The sequence below is a fragment of the Eurypyga helias genome, unplaced genomic scaffold, assembly GCF_000690775.1.
Source record: "Eurypyga helias isolate BGI_N326 unplaced genomic scaffold, ASM69077v1 scaffold11075, whole genome shotgun sequence".
In the NCBI taxonomy this organism is placed as follows: Eukaryota; Metazoa; Chordata; class Aves; order Eurypygiformes; family Eurypygidae; genus Eurypyga; species Eurypyga helias.
This window is the reverse complement of record NW_010252280.1, coordinates 54,342-74,407: the sequence shown is the minus strand read 5'-3', so window position 1 is coordinate 74,407 and position 20,066 is coordinate 54,342. Positions and strand designations below refer to the sequence as shown.

The following is a 20,066-nucleotide window of genomic DNA, read 5'->3' as shown; positions in this document are numbered from 1 at the left end:
ATATAGCTAAGACTTAAAATTTCATACCATCTAGGTAGCAGAACTGCAGACAGATTCTCTGCTTCTGCTAAGGGGTTTGACTACGACTGATCTGTGATGCTTTATAGAGAGAGATTTTGACCCTGGGGAATGCATTTGTGAGTCTCATACAAATTACTGTCTTTAGTGTCCTAAATGATTCCATCTGTAGTTTTACACCCTTTCCTTTTTTCTTCCTCTTTCCTTTGTAGTCAGAGCTACCTTCAAACTGCAAGTGACGTGCCTGGGGGTCACAACCTGGATCCCTCTGCAAACTACAATTCCCCAAAGTTTCGCTCAAGGAATCAGAGCTATATGAGAGCAGTGAGCACGCTCAGTCAGGCCAGCTGTGTTAGTCAGGTGGGAAATTCTTGTTATAACTTTTCTTATAGGTTAATCACAGATGCAAGATTTGTCGCTAGTGGATGGGTTTAGGTGGTTTTTTATCTTTTTAATATCAAACTGAGGATGTGAATTGTCAAAGTAATTCAGTTCTGAGGAATGTAACCCTTGCTCAAAATTTCAAGGAAAATACTGAATGCTAGAAGCAAAGGTACGCTACCATGCATAATATTTTCCATTTATTTCTCATTAAAAATATAAATATTGGTATTTTGATTTTCAGTCTATATTAAGTATTTAAATGTTAAGAAGATTCAGACTGAGCATAAGGGGAACACTCCTGTAATACTCATCCTCTGAAAATATCTACTCTGATTTCAGTAAATGTGGGTTGCCAGATTAAGATATAGATTGAAATAATTATGCTCCAAAGGAGCAGTGATTCACATCTAAACTCGATCCCTCACTCTTCTTGGGTGAAAGAATAAGTCCCATCAATTATTCTATGCATGGAGACTTCTAAAAGAAACATTTTTCCACCCTGCTGGTTTTATCCTGGTTAGTTAGTACTAATTCATGCTGAAGTGAGATCTGAATCAGGCTTGAAGTGCAACCCGCCTTATGAAGTATGTGCATGCTCCGTTCAGTGAAGGAGTTTACACAAGTTTTCCAATGTTTCTAGCGTTCATTGCTCCTGACATTTCTTCCCTCTGTTGCTTCATGGACAGGTGGGCCCTGCCCTCTTCTCAGATATGTGCTACTCTGTTTTTCTTTGACCATTTAGTAAGGCACCTACGGGTATAGTAGCTAATTATGCACAATGGATATGTTGGGGTTTTTTTTAAAAAGCAATTTTATATTAATTCACATTTAATTTGTATTGCATGGCTCTTCAGGCCTGGATTCAACTCATCTAACTTGAGGCTTTTAACTGAGGCAACAACTAAAGCTTCCTCTGTAGTTAATGGAGTGAAAGAGTTTTTTCCATGACAGTGCACATCCCAAGTGGGCTGAGAGCCCTCTGGAAATGCTTGTCAGTCTCCACTGACTGTAGAGAGTTGGGAGGGACTAGCTGCCTGACTAATGCCCTTCAGTCAAATTCCTTAATTTATGCGGGATAAATCTAAGTTTAATCTTGTATAGCACACATCAGAATTAGAAACAGACAGCCAGTCATTTTCCAAACCTTTCATTATTTTTCATAGCTCCCTCGTGAAACCTGTCCCCATCATTTTCACGCCTTGGTTTTCATTACCCTGGTTTGGCTATTTTCTATTTTTATTGCACTCTGGTTCTGTGAAAGTTTCCAAGAATTAGGTCCTGCATTCAGAGCAAGTGCTGTTGGCTGTCACCTAACAAAGCTATAATACAGAACTATCCTAACATCTTCTGCCTCTTTGACCATGTCTGTGCACGGAGATGTTCACTGAGCTGTCCATAATGACTTCCTGGTTTCAGCAGAGGTTAAAATTCTTCATTCCAATGTGCATTACCTGGAAAGATGCCAACAATAGATTTCTATTTGCAGGCAGATTGCTCAATTGGCCAGATTAACTAAACCTGCTGGATATAGTTCCTTACCTTCTTTTCAGTCTTCACTAACCTGTGTAATTTTGTGTCAACCACATACTTCCTGCCTCACAGTCCAGCTGTTTCCAGACCAGTAATAAATGCATTTAATATATACTACACAAAGTAAATATGTTAAAATAACAAGTTGGGAATGTTTGCTGTTTCCTGTTCCTTTTCCATGACAACATTATTTTCTTGTCCCATCTACAGAGTAAAAGTTTGTGTGATTTATGGTATCTTTAATGCCTTTTTTTTTTTTGTGATATCCTTCCTTTTTCACTCTTAACCAAGGGTAGAGTCAAGAAAGATGCTGGGTTTCATGGTTTATATTTTTAGTTTAAGCTTTGAAACATTTATTTTCTATTGTCAATGACCTTAGTTTGAAAGAAGCAGTTAAAGCTTAAAGTGTTTATGAACTATATTACCATAAATTTCCTGATCAATGATGTACGCAAAATATTTCAGAGTAAGATTTTTTTTTAATCTTTTCGAGATTGCATTAGTCTATTTAACTTTATTAGAAGCAAATTTTATGAATGGTAATGTAATTCCTTTCAGAAGAGATTTAGTAGCCAAAATGTCTTACATGAAATTAAAATATCAGTTATTCATTATCATCAGAAGTTCCGTATGAAATTTCCATTTACTTAATCAAAATCCTAAAACATTTGACACATTTGCACTCACTCTGTTCCCATAATGAATAATATACTAGGCACAGTAATAATGAAAAATGCACTTAGCAACCGTATTGAAAAAGTAGTATCAAGTAGATACACTCTTTATCAATGCTACAAATTTAACTTGGTATTTATACTGATTCTGATTTCTAGCACTCTCTTTTTAAAACAATTAGTATCAAGACATCATGCATTTGTCTGTTCAGTGTTAACTTTCTGTCTGATTTTGGATAATCATAATTTTGAATTGTTCAGGTACATTTACAGGTAGTTAGGGCTGAGTTCAGAGAACCTCTTAAAAATTACCTAGGGCGAATTTAGGCACTCATCTTCAAAACTGAAATACATGGTTCCCTACCAAAGAGGTTCCTTAAGTCTGGCCAGCCAGACTAAACCCTCTGGCCAGCCTGCCTAATACCCTGTTTATCATGAAAGCTTCCTAAAAATGTTTGGGTTTGCATCATGCCCAGCCTGCAGTGCAGGGTCAGCAGGTAGATGCTGGCTCCTGCCCAAGCCCTGTGGGGAGCTGGAGGGGGGTGCTGAAAACCCCCAAGGGGCCAGCCTGGTAGGTGATGCAGGTAGGCACATCTAGGGTGCTGGGACAGGCAGCGTTCCTCAGCACACCTCATGGCAGAAGCATCAGAACTAAAATAATGCTGCTGAACAAAAGGCAGCAGTAGTGGCTGCACCTCATTTTTCCACAGAAGTTGAATGGCTTACCCAGTTAACCAGGGAATGAGTTTGTCTTAGGGCCCTTCTCAGCTGAAGGTGGTTCAAGCATTATCTTCTCATCTGACCACTTTTCACTCTATTTCAGACAACGGTTATTCTCTCACATGCTTCACTGGACACAAATCCAGTTGCAATAGTTCTCAAACCTTTCAGAAGCATCACCTCCCCTGAACTTAAGCATCTTCAAGTATGAGATACTTCCTTGAGCCCCTTTTGTAGTGAGAGGAAGATAATAACCTGCGACACAGGCCAAATGTCCACATGAGTAGTAACTGCTTATAAGCGAGAAGCCCAGGCAATCCACCCTCACCTTCTGAGGACTAATATTAGTATAGCTGATTTCTCTTCTCCTATCCTGGCAGAACATGGATTTCTATCAGCACAGAGTGATCTTGTTGGTTACCATTAAATCGTGTATTTAGAGTCCTCTGAATATGTCAAAAGATATTAAATGTAAAATTAATTGTATGGCATGTGTGATGTACTTACTATATACATATAAACAGCTGATGTAAGTTAAAAAATGTGAATGTGATCAGAAGGGATTACTACATTTTAACTATTTGCTAAAACAGTTCTTCATCAATGTACAGGTGTCCATTTGAGATGTTGAGGCCGTGATGATCACAAAAAAGCAAGTCAAAAATCAAATGCATTGTTGTTGTTTATTCAGATGAGTGAAGCAGAGGTTAATGGGCAATTTGAATCGGTGTGTGAATCAGTGTTTAGTGAAGTTGAAGCTCAGGCAATGGATGCCCTTGACCTCCCTGGATGTTTCCGAACAAGAAGCCACAGTTACTTGCGTGCCATTCAGGCAGGCTATTCCCAAGATGATGAATGTATACCTGCGATGGCATCTTCCAACATCACCTCAACTATCAGGTCAACCACAGGTAAGCCAATTACAATGACCCTTCCAATGTTCTGCATGTAAAAATATGTCAGCTTGTTTTGTGAAAGGATGTTTGACACTGGGAACAATTTCCATGTCTAGTGATAATATTTGATACACATATTCTTAGCCTGTAATATTCTACGGTTGTGGCTACACCCTGGAATAAGCTACTTCTGAGGAGAATCCTGCAAGCATAATATGATCATCTTGGACTTCAGCATAGCCTTAATTTGACCTCTGTTTTCCATACAAACAGTTATCCAGGTGCAAATATGAAAATGCAAGTGTGCACGGTATCATTTAGTTATTGTTAGATATTCAGATATTTTTATCCATCAAGTAATTGATCTTCTAAATGACATCAGTTGCACAGATTTTAATTTAGTTCCTCCTAACGCCAAAAGAAAAAGAGAAGAAAAGTTTTAAATACCTGGTCTAAACACTTACAGGCAATTAAGTTAACAGGGAATTGATTACTTACTTTTAGAAAAGGTGCAAACAGTTGTATCAATACCTTGAATCATAAAGATTATTGCAAGCTTCAGACGTCTACTATTACTACTCAGTAACCATTACCATTCATAGTTATACCATTCATTTTTAGGATCTTTTAACATTCTTCTAGTAACTTTGTTTTCTCTTATTAGTTCCTTAGCAAAGGTTATAGCTTTATTCATTTTAGAAAGTTAGCATTTAGTATTGGTGGATAAAAGATTGCACAGATAGCAGTTAAATAATTAAAATTAAATCTATAACAAACTTATTTTTTTTAAGTGATCCAAATTCATTTTTGTGTTTCCCATTATGTTAATGTAATTTCCTAATTATGATATTGTCCTTGCCACATAATATTAAATTGCAGTGCAGGCTATCCATCTACAGAAGGTAAAAATAGATCCCAAAATGTATCATGCAAAAATACTTTTTAAATTATTTGCTTGACACATCTGTTGTATAACAGAACAGTGGGAGCTTAAAAAGGAAGCAAGCTGAAGTTGAATAACATAAATTTGCATTCCAGAAGTAGCATAAAATGTTATTTTATCTTAAGCATAGTATTTTGGTTGCTATATATAACTTTGTGTAAAACCAGAAGTTGTGGCTTACAGTGCCATCTCTAGGGATGTTTCTGTCCTTTGTTTAATAGAGATGCTATCATGATACAAAATGAGATTTTATTGCTACCCCAGAGACTCCTTTTCATCTTTGTCATATAGTACTGTGTGATTATTATGAAGAAACCTTCCATAGCAAAAGACACAACTAAATATCTATTTTAGGGCTTGACTCCAGGCACTGAATTGGAATACTTTCAGAATTACTTTGGTTACCAATGTGATTGGTTTTAACCTAAGCTGTCTTGAGTTTATGTGCTAGATAAGCCCAAAATTCTTACTGAAAGGAATTTTTTTTTTTTTTCTAGAGCAACAAAGCTGAATAATAGAATATGTTTGGGAAAATAACCAGATTAGGCAGTAAATATATTTGCATCTCAATGTTTTCATACTTATGAAAAATGTTTTGCATTGATTAGAAGTCTGATGGTTAAACAATATGGGTTTGAAAACTTTAACCTTCCTTCCACACATGGCTTCTCCCTCATCTCAGAAATGATTTAGCAGATAGATTTTCTTGCCCAAATATGTAATCTTTCTGCTTTGTTGTGGTGAGGTGATATTGATATTGTGAAGAAAACAGATGATCTGACGTGTTTTCCTGAGCCAAAACTGTTCCAAGCCTATGGACTGTATAAAGTTCTAAGTGTGGTTCTGTATTCAAAATATTATCTCTGTACCACTGAGCCATTTGTCCTGAGCTTCTGTGTAAGATAAATATTGAAATTAGAAATATTTATCTGATTTACAGGGAGAGTAAGGATTATGTGATTCACAATTAATTGAAAATTTCAGTTGCCAAATAAATTCTCATTCTTAAAACCCTGGGGGTAACTCTTCCATATTTCTCTCTTCAGCCCCTTTCGCTTTGGAGAGAAAGGCTTAATTTCTTATCCATACTATAATTCAAAAAAATATCTTGCTGCTCCAGACCTCTCTGAAAATTGTAAAAGGAGCAGTTGCCTGAAATGTGAAAATGGAGTTGGCAGATATTTGACATTTATACAGGCTTCATTCAAATAAATGTCAAAAAGGTCGAAGTTTTGCATCAGCCTTCAGTTCCAATACAGTCTTTTGAATTCTTAGGAAAATTACATTACATTAATTCCTTTTGTGCTTCTGATATAACAAACTCTTCTTGGCAAAGAAACTAAAGCAATTTCTTCAAAAATTAACAGGCATTGCAATTTAATTATTACTTGAAATTTTAGCGATATAGGTCATGACTGCTCCTTATCGATGTTGTGAAGTAATTAAATCGTAACACATAGGCTTAGCTAAAAATTAATTCACGTAACTAAAAATGTAAATCTAAAATAAAAAATTTTCTATTTGATTTTTTTAATTCAATTACAAAATTACAGAACATATATTTACAGCATAGAGTTCTCTAAAATGTTCCTTGATGCATGAACAGCTTTCAGAAGGTAGGAAGGTTACAACTGTAATGAATATTATGTGGGACATTATTAATGGATTCTGCTAATGGAGTTTTCTAATAGATGGACAAAGAACTACCAGTAACTGGCTCTTCTTAAATGTATACAGCTTTACAGAGAAAGCCAGGTGGTTCATTAGCAATATCTATGGTACTAGTGAACACATACTTTTTGCACAGACCCATGTAGTTTAATTATTTGTGAGACCAGGCTCCTCCACCTCGGATGGAGACTGTGACAAGATGTAGGGCACTATCTGTTGCCCCGGGTGCAAAAGACTGAGGCAAGTGACAATGCAGAGGAGTTGGCCGGCATTGCTGGCACACTGTGAGCTAGGCCTGGACTCTGTGTGACCCCTGCTAAGGCTCATGTGTCATCGTAGCTAGGGCATTTCTACCCATCCAGTTTCATTTTGCAAAGAGATAATGAACCCAGTAAAAAATACCTCATGTTAAAAGCCCTGAATGACAGCATATGCTTTCTGTCTCTGAACTGTATCCAGCTGTAACTGTCAGATGCACAGCTGAGAAAACACAGCTCCAGCTGCCGCTGCCTCCCACCTTGTCCCTCCATCACAGACAACATGTAATTTCCTGACTGGGAAGTTGCAAAGTGCAGTAGTCATCCTAACTACTACTGCTTTACATCTTTGCTACTCCTGCGAGCAATGCTTCACTTCTCAGGAAGAGCGCATAAAATCTGTTTCGCTTTTCCAGGTGCTACCAGCCTGGGTCCCTGTCGTCTGTCTGCACATACATATCTATGCTGTCAGCTTGGGAGGCTGTTTCCTGGCTAATGTCGCAGAGTGCTGTGGGAACACACACAAGCTAGCTGAGGTGCCAGAGCTGTGTCACCACCAGCTCAGTGCACGGTGCACCCTGGCTGTAGAGTGCTCTTGGGACACAAAGTGCACTAGGCTGGGAGCAGTGGTGCAGCAACACGTTAGCCCACCTGCAATACCCAGGCTGCCTTTCTGAAAAGGAATTCACATACCCTGGTGCAACACTAGATTGTACTGCGAAAACATAACCAGTGAAGAGGTTTAGAAGATACTAACCACTCTCTCCCTTGTTTACCCTTTACCTGAGAAGGTCAACTTATTTTTGTTACGTGTCCTGTATGTAGAGAGAATCCTGTATACTACTTACTCCATATATTATAGAATCATAGAATATTTCAGGTTGTTTTTGATGTTGTTTGGTTTTACCGTAAAGGCAGAAATACTTACTGGATTGCAATGTTACTGGAGGTAGCAGTTAGGATGGTCTGTTGTAAAGCAGAAGAGCATGTTAATATCCCTTCTGTGAGGCAGAGAGTGATTCGGTATTTGCACCTTTGGCCATCCAGGATAACCTGAACACCAGGTTATTGTCTGTTCAGCTGTGAGGGGCACACTCAGGTTCTCCTAATGGCATTATTATAAATTGTATAAAACACTTTCATCTTTATTGAGAGAGATACTGCCGCTCTAAGCCCGCTGCTCAGGACACTCACCCATCAGGTGGGATATCTGCTCAGTGAATATTGCTTTTACATGCAAATTGAAACAGCTAAAGCAGAAAAGACTAAATGTCCTATAAGGAGGAACTGAAGCACTCCCATCAGAAGTACGAAATCCCTCACCAGCAACAAGCACTGACTGAGTGGCCTCATTTAAGTTCTTCAGCGTTTAGGCTGATGAATTAAAGGGAGCATAACTTTCAGTTTCTTAAAACTACTTCACGTTTTCTTCTAACCCAATTTTTTTGTGTACCGTTGTATTTTTTTGATGAATGGATTAATGTCAGAAAAAATACACCTAGCTATGGACTTCAACACAGTGGGGGTTGGGTCACGGTACATAAAAACATCCTGGATTTCTGTCCTATGGTCAGTGTCAGCCCAAGACCCCTTTTCCTGCTTCATAGAAGCATAGAATGGTTTGGGTTGGAAGGGACCTTAAAGACCATCTAGTTCCAACCCCCCTGCCATGGGCAGGGACACCTTCCACTAGACCAGGTTGCTCAAAGCCTCATCCAGCCTGGCCTTGAACACTTCCAGGGATGGGGCATCTACAGCTTCTCTGGGCAGCCTGTTCCAGTGCCTCACCCCCCTCTCTGTGAAGAACATCTGATCTGAACTTCCCCGCTTACAATTTAAACCCTTTACCCCTTGTCCTGTCACTACAGGCCCTTGTAAAAGTCCCCCCCAGCTTCCTTGTAGGCCCCTTCAGGAAGGCTACGTCAGGGATTGCCGGCTCATCTTGAGAGAAACTTAGCATGAAGCACTGCTAGTTTCAGGAGATATAGTTACTAGCCTTAAGTGGCCAGTACACGGCCTTACAGTGACTTCATTTTTCTAGAAAACATAATGCAAATCTGTCAGATCAGTTGTATAAGCCCCTCCTTTTATGTAATTCACAGTAGGTAGCTCTACTAAACTCACTAAAGAGTCTACTGAAAAGGATGAGAAGTAGGGAACTGTCCTTCGTCCACTGTACTTTTCTCAGCCAGTAGGATTCTTCTTGGCAATGAGTAAACTTCAGAGGATTCCACATTTACTGAACTATTGAGCTCTAATTCCAAAACCAATTAATTCAAACAAGGTCACATTGCATGAGGGAGTTTTCAATTACAGTTCATACGATTACTCGGAATGCCTGAGGAATTGCAGGTTTCCTTTCTCCTGACTTAAAGCTATTTTCAGCATTTTTTAAATAAGGGGCTACATAGGGTGATTTTTTAGACCACGTTTGATATTTAGCCACAGAAGTCTCATTGCCAGTAAATAGATAGCATGGTCATGTACATACAAACTTAAAGGTGTGAGAATATGAGAGTCCTTCAGGAAGTTGTACTCCTCCATAGCACAGCTACCCCTGCAGACCCCGAAAGGAATGATTCGCCAGTTGCTATCTGAACATCAATGACAGTAGCTATTCTTTTGGGGTTTGGGCTTTTTTTCCAAAGATATGAGGATACCAAGGGCAGGTGCTACTACAGGTCATGATGCTACTACATATGGAGCTAATGAGTTCAGTGAACCATCACTAAGAAGACCAGGGATCTGGAGCATCTCTTCTATGAGGAAAGGATAAGACAGCTGGGGCTGTTCAACCTGGAGAATACAAGGTTGAAAGGGGTATTATAAATATATAGAAATATAAAAATTGGACAAACACACTCCTCATTTCCTAAAAATATTTTACGATCAATAAATGCATGATTTTATTTTCTTTTCTCAAGAATGAGATACTTCATCCAGGTGGTTACTTGGGTCTTCTTAATCCAATGCAGCATGGCTAGGAATAAACAGCCAAATGGGGGAAAACATATGCATGAAGTAACATATCCACAGTTTCTCTTCTCTCTATAAAAACAAATACTGAGTCTTAGAGGTGTTTACTGGTATTCATTGCTAAGTAATAGCTAGCAGAGATATACACAACAGGTATGTCTAAAACCACAAAACCTTAAGTTGAAATAAGATATAGAGGGCCGTGTTCTCTATATTATATGAGCTGTATTCTCATTTATAAATTGCTTTGCTTAATAAATAATTAATAAATACTTTGCTTAATTACTGTTGGGGCTCCATGAGATTATCTGGCACTCTAACTCTCTGCAGGAAACATACCATATATCTGTGGGAGCACTTGGGGACCCTGAGTTAATACTTTGATGCTGTGCCAACTTGTGTGCCTATACTGTGAGAATAAATCTTATACCAACAAACGATGAGCCCAGTTCTACACTTGGATGCACACGCATCATTTTCATTGCTCTGGGTGTATCTGGGGGGAGTAATTAGTCTTTAATTCTTTTACGTATATATAAGTTCTGCTGCTATGCTGACACTGCTGTTTAATAGCAGCCCTATGTGGTGGAAGTGGCCCAGGGAGTCACTGGGATGAAGGTGACTCCAGCCCTTTGGTTCAAAAAGTTCAACAGATAATGGCCAAGAGGCCATTGCAACTGTTCATAAATCTGGGGTTCCCTGAGATGGAGTAAGGCTGTGCTGATCACGGCTGCCTGGGCGTCTGGCCTCTTCAGGCTGATGAGGCATGAAAACAGTTGGAGCAGTAGCCAGGAGCTTTTTGTAATTTTCATTCTCCTTGGTACAGATGATCTGTGGAGGCAATGATAAAAAACGAAGTCAGTGCCTTCCATCTATGGTTAGTTTGAAAAATGTGTAATGAGTGTTTCTCTCTTCCTCCTGCTGTTCTGTGCTTGACATAATTCCTCCATAACCAATTAGATTTGCCAGACAGCTGGTTCTTTCTTTATTAGAAAGAACACCCATGCTCCCTCCCCTGGCAGAATTTGGCTTCAAAGCTGTTCTGTGGGATCAGTTTTCACAGTTTTCTCAGCTTTGTTTTTGTACCATATCATGCAAAATAAAATAAAAAAAGAATGTATGAGAAAGAAAAAAAACAGTCACGCAAAGAGGGTGATTCACTGCTCAGTGTTCCAAGCCTTCCTGACATGATGGAAGCTACCGGTGGCAGAGGCAAATTTCAGCCCAGCTATTTAGCTTGAGGTTGCCAGAGGGTTTTGTCCGTGGGTGGGTCTGTACAGCTGGGGGAAGCTCGCTGGGTGGGTGAACCTGGAAGCACCAGTTCATCGTGCTTCTTTGTACTTGTAGTAGGCACCCCTCTCCTGCCAGTGCTTCTCCTTCTGTGCTCCTCTGTGAATGAAAAAAAACCCTCTAAGGAGTCTTCTCAGAAGCTGTAGTGATAGGACAAGGGGTAATGGGTATAAATTGAAAGTGGGGAGGTTTAGATTTGATACAGGAAGAAGTTCTTCATGGAGAGGGTGGTGAGGCACTGGAACAGGTTGCCCAGAGAAGCTGTGGATGCCCCATCCCTGGAAGGGTTCAAGGCCAGGCTGGATGAGGCTTTGAGCAACCTGGTCTAGTGGAAGGTGTCCCTGCCCATGGCAGGGGGGGTGGAACTAGATGGGCTTTAAGGTCCCTTCCAACCAAGCCATCCTGTGGTTCTATGATTCTAAGCTCTCCATGCCGTCTCTTCAGTCCTGGTTTTTGCTGAATGCGTATATGTCAGGAGCCGTAATGATGACGTGCACTGGATCTACAATGCTTGCTGTGCTGGGTATATAGACATCATTTTGACTGCGTTCTGACACTAATTTTTACTAGCTCCTGTGTAATATTTCATCCATCAGGGCCTCAGTCCATCAGTTAATGTAACTAAGCATAACTCTTGAAGATGACTGAATTTTCCTTGACAAATTGGCCCTTAGCTTTGTTACGGTTACAGTATGCCAGGGGCGTGAGCTGAGTTCTGCTCTAGCTTCTTTACAATTAAAAAATGTAAAAAAAAAACCAAACCTTAAAACTCTGTGTACAGCCACAGGGGAATTCCTCTTCTGTGGGTTGTAGTAAAGGCACAGGGGCCAATAGAGGCTATGTGTGAAGAAACAGGGCTGCACTTCAAAATAACAATAAACTCCATTACAGCAGGTCAGACCTCACTTCCATAGGGACCTTTTCAATTCTAGATTGTCCATTGGCTAGTAAAACTGTTTCCAAAAATGCATTACCAGGCGTTTAGGGAGGCAAGTTCACATGCCTTCACTACTGTTCTGCCTCATGGCAAGGACATTTTGTTTAATGCTCGCCACTTACAAATGTACTTCTCCTGAGGGACATTATTTCTAACTTACAAAATTGCCTTTTTTAGCAGAACAGAATGTTGGTAGGCAGCTGCCACCCAAATCCTTCCCAAATAACAGAGGCATCTGAAGGTAGACACAGAGAAAGTTCTTCAGTGTTTAAATAAAGCCGTATCTTATGTTTCAGTGGAAAGGCACAGAAGCAGGAGAAAAACTATTACATTTACCTTTACTTTTACTTCCAGCAAATTCTTTGTTTTGTTAATATAAAAAAACCCTCTTGGGGTGCTTGCACATCTCTGGCAGTCTCTCAGCAACTCCTGACCTCTGTTTTCACTTTCCTGAAACTGAGTTTCATAAAAATAAACTTGTACTTAAGTCTCCATTTCATGTCAGAAATTTCGTTCAGACTCAGATCTACTCTGGAAGGGCAATTGGCAAACCTGATACTTATACTTGAAAGATTTTTTTCCAGAGGATCAGAGAAAATAAAGATACTACAATTGGTGACATTCCTAGGACATAACCAGACAGAATTCACCTGTGGCCAGTCAGGTTAGTTAAATGGTATAGGGTTTACCTCCAGATCAAGTCATCTAAACATAGATGCTTTTGTGCAAACTAGTTGTCTACGTTCCCGTGACAATAGATTTAGATCAGTTCAAAGGTTTCAGGCATTTGAGACATCCGCATGGGACATATTAGAGAATTGTATCCTTCTGGACAAGCAGCTGTAGGCTAAGCAGGAGGGCTAGAACCCCTACAAAGGTATTAGTTACCTATGTTAACTGAGTTTGACTCAGACTGAATACAGTGTATGCATCCTATTGTGCACCAACAGAGTCAGCAAGCTCCTACCTACCCCCAGATATCTTACGCTCACCTAATAGCACCCCGACACTTACCAACAAGCTCTGTACTCCCTGTAAGGCCAAGATTCACTCTCAGTAGACACTACATTAAAACATACACACTGGGAACCAAAAAGGTCAGAGCAATCCAAGCAGCTCATTACTACTCCTCAAGGACAACTAGAGGACATCGAAAGAGGGTTAGGGAAGATACTGAGTTTGAAGCAAGTAACCTATCACTTGGATTTCTGAGACTGAGAACAGAATACCAAGGACATATCAATGAGTCATGATTTTTATATGCATTTCTTTACCTTTTGGGATAGTTCTGTGTCCAGAAAAATACATATATTTCCACTCTTCATCTCCTTTCCCCACTCAAAAAACCCCATAAAAATTTCAGTCATAGAAATTCATCTCACCTAATACATATAGCTGTCAAAGGCAGTCACATTAATGTCCTATTAGAGTCAATGAAATGTGATTTATCTCCTTTAGGATTGGTATCTGTTATGAAAGAAATTGTCCTCTGGATGTCCCTGTTTCTCTGGCCAGCTCCAGTTTTATATACTGAGCATGATGTTATAGGGTATGGAATATCATTTTGGCCAGTCTGGATCAGCTGTCCTGGCTATGCCCCCTCACAGCTTCTTGTGCAACTCTCCTCTGACAGGGCACAGGAAGCTGAAAAGTCCTTGGCTTCCTATAAGCACTGCAACTACTTAGCAACAGCTAACAACGGCAGTGTGTTGTCAACATTGTTATCATACTAAATGCAAAACAGAAAATTATACCATCTATTAGAAAGAAAATTAACTCTATCCCAGCCAAAACCGGAAGAAGAGCTCAAAATGCAGCAACATTTGCTGCAGCTAAATACAGAGCTGGCAGCCGGCAAGTAGCGTTCTGAGCACTGGTTTTGACACTGATACTGACCCCATCTGCATCTTGGGTAAAATGATTTTTTGATTTGACTATTGCCTTTATTGGTACCAATCTCAAAAGTCCACTCTGAGATTGTGTCCAGACTTGTGGCTCTCTGTGGATTAAAAGGATGATTTAAAGGTACTAAATTTTCTTTGATTAAAATATTTTGTAATCACTTAAATTCTTTAATGTAGGACCATTATCATAATGTGCTGTTAAGAGTAGTCTACTGCGCAACACTTCCTTAAGATTAAGTGAGCAAACTGTTTTTCTCTTCCTATTTAATGTTTCAAATTCCATACTGTAAGTAAAAGAAAATCACAAATTGCACACAGTTAGTGTAAACATGAGAATAGAAAATATACAAACAAAACCAATGATAAAATTACATAATATGTCTGTGAGTGGGCTTAGGAGGCTGATGGAAATTATTTGACTTGAGTGATAAGGGTATGTGGGAGCTGAAGAAGAGAATTTTTTCTCTAAGTACAGAATTCCAGTAACACTGGTTAGATTCTCCTGACAAATGTTTTCAAATTTTCTATTTTGTTTCAATGTGAAAAGAGTAGCCCTGTAGGAGTGACTCTTAGTTTTTGGATCTCTTCTTTTCTCTTAGTCTCTTACTGTTTTGATGATGTGACAAATGCAGTCTATATTCCTGAAAAGCTGCATATACATTCTGGAAATTAAACAGAGTATAGTTAAAGGTACATTTTTCCTTCCTGCAACCAAAAAACTGAGATGGTGGTTTTTAATGCAGCTTCAGTGTTTTAGAGGCACATGGGAACTGTTTAGAAGAGCATTACAGCTGTCAGCACTTTGCCATGCTGTCTACAGGATGCTGGTTAGGCTATAATTTCTCGCTAATTAACTGATCTAAAATAGAACTCTTTGTAACTGGTCCATCAGCAATCCATGAGGTTTGTGTTGCCCACATCTCTTTTAACTTTAGCAAAGGCTTACGGTTTCTGACCTTGATGTCTTGTTTGATTTGCATTTCTGTTTTGAGACTAACATTAATTACACTGTCAAAACAGATTTTATCGTTTACGTAACATGGGCTGCCTACAGACCTGTTTCCTTAATATGGAGGTAACGACTTACGCACCGAATGACTTGATTACAGTAATTCCTTTTATACTGGTCTCCTCCTGGGAGATTGTAGTGTGTACTTAGACTCCATCTTTTTCCAAATTTAGTGGTCACATTTCCACTTAATTGTTAGTTTCCTGTACAAAATCAGATAGATGTACAGAACTTTAAGCCTAAAAGGATCTACTCTGAATATTGAGTCCAACCTGATGCACACACAGATTAAAAAAACAAAACAAAACAAAAAAACAACTTATCCAGTAATTTTGCCTTACCCTGGTAAACTCTGATTGAGTTTACATGTCATGCTAATGATTTCAGTCTTTTTTCACAGAACTATATAGATTCTGTTTAGCCAAGAGATGTCAAAAAGAGATGCTGCTTAAAAAATAAAATTTTGATGGGGTTCATATGACAAGAGTGTCCCAGTGGCGTGCTACTTTGAAAAACTCTTTTAAGAAGTCATACATAAGAAGCACAAATCCTTCCTATGTCAATAATACGTTATGATAATGGTCCAGATCTTGAGTTTGTGTGAACTGGTCTCATTCCACTGACTTCAATATCAGCAACTTCAGTGGGAGTAACAGCACGGTCTAGCTCAGTACGTTAGACTGTGCAATCAATTTAAAAACTACAGAGGGTTTGCTTTTAATGCTTTTGTGGAGCTACAGAAGGACCTTAGGCCAAGATATTATTATCTGCTATGTAGTAGCTCCAGAAGAAGGGATCAAGGAGCAGGAAATGAAGATTCAGTCATTAATGCAGGCAATTCCACACAGGCTTTCTTACAGGGGCTGTGGAGCAGAGGAGACAAAGCTCCCATTTTTCCAATGAAGACAGGTAACAGGAGACAGGAGAGGCTATGTCCTAGTGCATACCAGAGTCCTACCAGTGTTGTCAAGAGGGACAGAGGTTTTGGCTGGAATTTGTCTCAGCCCTTTAGGCATTTCAAAATTAGATGTCCTGATCTGAGCTGGTTGTCCTTGATTCTCTTTGTGGTTGATGGAGAGAAGTAGGCACTTGCATAGGATGATTCATTTCCTGGCAAAAGAAGCATCTAGGATGGGTGAGAATTTCCCCCAGAATTGCTTATTTTTCTCTAATTCTAAAAATTATATTCTAAAAGAGATCAGACAACTAACTTAGACTTGGATGACTGATTTTTAAGTGACTAATGTGAGGTGGGATGGATTCCCATGTAGAGTTCTCAGATACTGTCTTGAAGGTATGCTAATTCATTATTACTAAAAGACCCTACTTAAAAAACTGGCACAGAATAAATGCAGCATTTTGCCCCCACAGACTATGGCAACATGAGACCATCAATTAACATCTGACTTCAGGGTGTAACAATATCAAGGTTTACCTAAACATAACACAGGTAAAATGACTGGTCAGGAAAAAAAGGTTAGGAAGTTGTAAATACCTACCACTCAGGCGATGCTTCGGGTTATGTAGTTTAAATAAAATGCAGCCCTCATATAAACGGAGCTGATAAAACTCATCTGAGTGAAAGCAGTCTTTCCAAGAAAGTATCTCACAAAAAATATCACTGTGAGTATATCACTGTTTCTTACTGATTAGTCTGGAAAGCAAGAAACAGGGTTCTTTTCACAGATATCCAAGCTCAAAAGACTCTTTCTCTACTGAGAAACTACCCTGTCCCTTTACTGGCTAGGATCCACTGTGGAGGGCTGAATGAGAAAAGGGAAGAAGCAGGAAGATAGGTTAGTAACTAAAGTATGTCTCTGATTATGTTTGAGAGAAATGTACCAAAGATTTGATTAAGAGAATTAACTTAATTTAAAACAAAATTCTCTCTTGAATTTCAAGCAGTGTATGACATTGCTAAGTTTTAATGACTATTTCTGCAAGGTTTTAATATCTTTACAGTTCAAAAAAATGCTCTCATGACCTTACAAATGGAGAAACTCTTGAACATGGAAAACCCTCTGAAATGAGAGGATCTTTCACTGTCAAAGCAACAAGCAAAGGTGCAGATCTATTCAGGGAGCAGCAAAGGGCTGGAGGAGTCTGGACTCTATGAGTGTGAACAGTCTTCCTCACCTGCCCTGCACTCACATACAGCAAATATTTCAGTTTAAGTGCAAAGTGGGTGTGTTTGAGAAGTATTTTGAAGGACTTTGTATCAGGAGCAATGTGGCCAGCAGTACTAGAGAAGGGATCATCCCCCTGTACTTGGCACTGTTGAGGCCACACCTTGAGTACTGTGTTCAGTTTTGGGCCCCTCACTTCGGCAGAGTCATTGAGGTGCTGGAGCGTGTCCAGAGAAGGACAACGGAGCTGGGGACGGGTCTGGAGCACGGAGCAGCTGTTGGAACTGGGAGTGTTTAGCCTGGAGAAGAGGAGGCTCAGGGGAGACCTTACCGCTCTCTACAACTACCTGAAAGGAGGTTGCAGAGAGGTGAGGGTTGGTGTCTTCTGCCGAGTGACAAGCGATAGGACAAGAGGAGACAGCCTCAAGTTGCACCAGGGTAGGTTCAGATTGGATATTAGGAAAAACTTTTTCACCAAAAAGGTTGTCAGGCACTGGAACAGACTGCCCAGGAACATGGTGGAGTCACCATCCCTGGAGGTATTTAAAAGACGTGTAGACATGGTGCTTAGGGACATGGTTTAGTGGTGAACGTGGCAGTGCTAGGAACTTAAAGGTCTTTTCCAACCTAAATGATTCTATGGCTTTCATTTACATTCAGTTAGCACTGCCCACAGTCAGGTAATGGAGCAAAACATTTCTTTTTCTTTGCAGAGCCTGAGCACTTACTGCTCCAGCACTGAAAAGAGAAATTAGATCCCAAATCACTGGTGTAGGTCGAGGTGGCCCCTGAAGGCACACATTGAATATGGCCGACTTGGATCCAAGCTGACTAATTTACCTTAGCCTTTTCCCCTCGTTCTAGCTGACCACTTTTTTCTAATTAAGTAGCCAGAGGCTGCACATAACAAAACTAAGAATTTCTAAATCATCTTGTTAATACTGAACTTTAAAGATATTGCTGATAGAACAAGGAAACCCTTTTCTAACATTTCAGAATGTAACTTTAGGAAAACCAAGATTTTCTTTGTACAAATTAAACGCATGTTTGACACTAGAGTCAAACTTTTCATTATGTTTGGCATTGGAGACAGGTGTATAATGGAAGTTGACAATCAGCATGTATAAAAAGATATGTACCAACACCCTCTCTTTGAAACAGGGACTTGTATTCTTATTTTTGACATCCATGGCTTGGTAAAAAAATCATCAAAGAGTTCATTCTTTTTTAGGAAATATACTCTTTTAGTAGCTGAGATTTTTTTTTTTCTCGGAAGTCTGCTTTGATTTCTTAATGTTTTTTTAACGTTCATCAGTCTTTGCTTAGAGAAGTAACTGCTAGGCATCCATCCATACATTTTTACTTTAAGAATAGCTGAGAGGTCCTGATGACCATTATGGAGCATAGTGAAGAGATTTCAGGGCGTTTCAAGGACAGAAACGTTAGCTAGGGCTGTAAGAACCTTTGGCTAGAACAATGTTCATGATGGTCAAAAGACTATACCAATAACTGAGTACTCTTTTCATACAGGATTAGATTTAATTGTGTCCTTTCTTTATGAGAAGGTCTCATTTTACTCTTCTGAAATGGTTTCAGGGTTAGCCTTCACCTTCCCTGTGCAAAGCAGAATATTTAGCATCAGCCTGGGAGGCAGCATGGTGTTGCTCCGTGCTGGGGTTCCTCAGAGAAGCCCTGTCCGCCTGCAGCAACATGCCCCTGGGAGCTGTGCCTCCAGGGCACCTCCATGCTCCCTGCAGAGTAATTATCCTCCTTCTGAATAAACCTCCTTACAAAACAGAAAATACAGTTTACTCCTGCCGTGTGTCATAAGGGACAACCGTTTCCTTTAATTGATGGAGCCTTCATGTAAATTCATCATCCAGTTAACTTTGTGATCTCAGCCTAAATAATGTTATTTTGACTAAGTGCTTAGTGGTTATATTGATTTGTAAAAACCCCTCAGGTGACTCCATCTTGCAAATGGACCAACAACAGTGATTTATTAAAAGGCTGCTTTTTGAAATGGGTTCTGAATGTCACCTAGGGCCACTGATACATCGTCAAATGTATCACGTCTCTCTCCTTCTGCCCTTTGTCTGTGAATCTCTATGGATAACCTGAAGTTATATCTAAATTGAATTATTTTAGTCATTTTATTTCTAGTATGAACTGTGTTGGCACTGAAATATGGGCAGCGTGACTGACTTAGTTCTATGGCTGTAACAACAGTAACCTTCAGCAAGTTTAGTCAAATGCAGTGTAAATTAAGAGGGATATTCTGCTTCCAGGTATATCAATTAAATTTTAAAGAAATCATGTTACTTATGAGTTATCTTATTATTATGAATTATCTAACTAATTATATTATCAGGAAACTTTCCTTGCATTTCTAATATATGTGTCCAAACCATCAAACTGCCAGCTCTCCAGTGCTGGGATTGTCTTCTTGGTTCTGCAGTGTTGCCATAATGCCTGATACCCTGGTTCTACCGCTGACTCCGGTCTGGGATCACAAACCATATAAGAGAAATTAATGCAGTTTACAGAACAGGTCACTTGTAGCTGTCTCCGTGCCAAATACAGCACTGATAGGCAATCTTGTATATGCCAGGGTCATCTGGCAGTTAAGGTGTCAAACATAAGTCATGTGCTAGGAGAAGGTAACTGGAGCTGGCACAAATGGGCACTGCAGTATTTACATAAAGGCAGTGATCTTCACAAAAGCAAATTG

General features: G+C 39.5%; 1 protein-coding gene across 1 annotated transcript in view; it reads left to right on the top strand.

Annotated features, from left to right (window-relative positions):
- Positions 1-20,066, top strand: part of DLGAP2 (discs, large (Drosophila) homolog-associated protein 2) — an 82,383-nt gene that overhangs the window by 26,805 nt on the left and 35,512 nt on the right. Inside the window, exons 3-4 of the mRNA XM_010152322.1 lie at positions 231-378; positions 4,018-4,237. Of these exons, the coding sequence (XP_010150624.1) occupies positions 231-378; positions 4,018-4,237 (368 nt within the window). The remainder of the gene's footprint in view (positions 1-230; positions 379-4,017; positions 4,238-20,066) is intronic.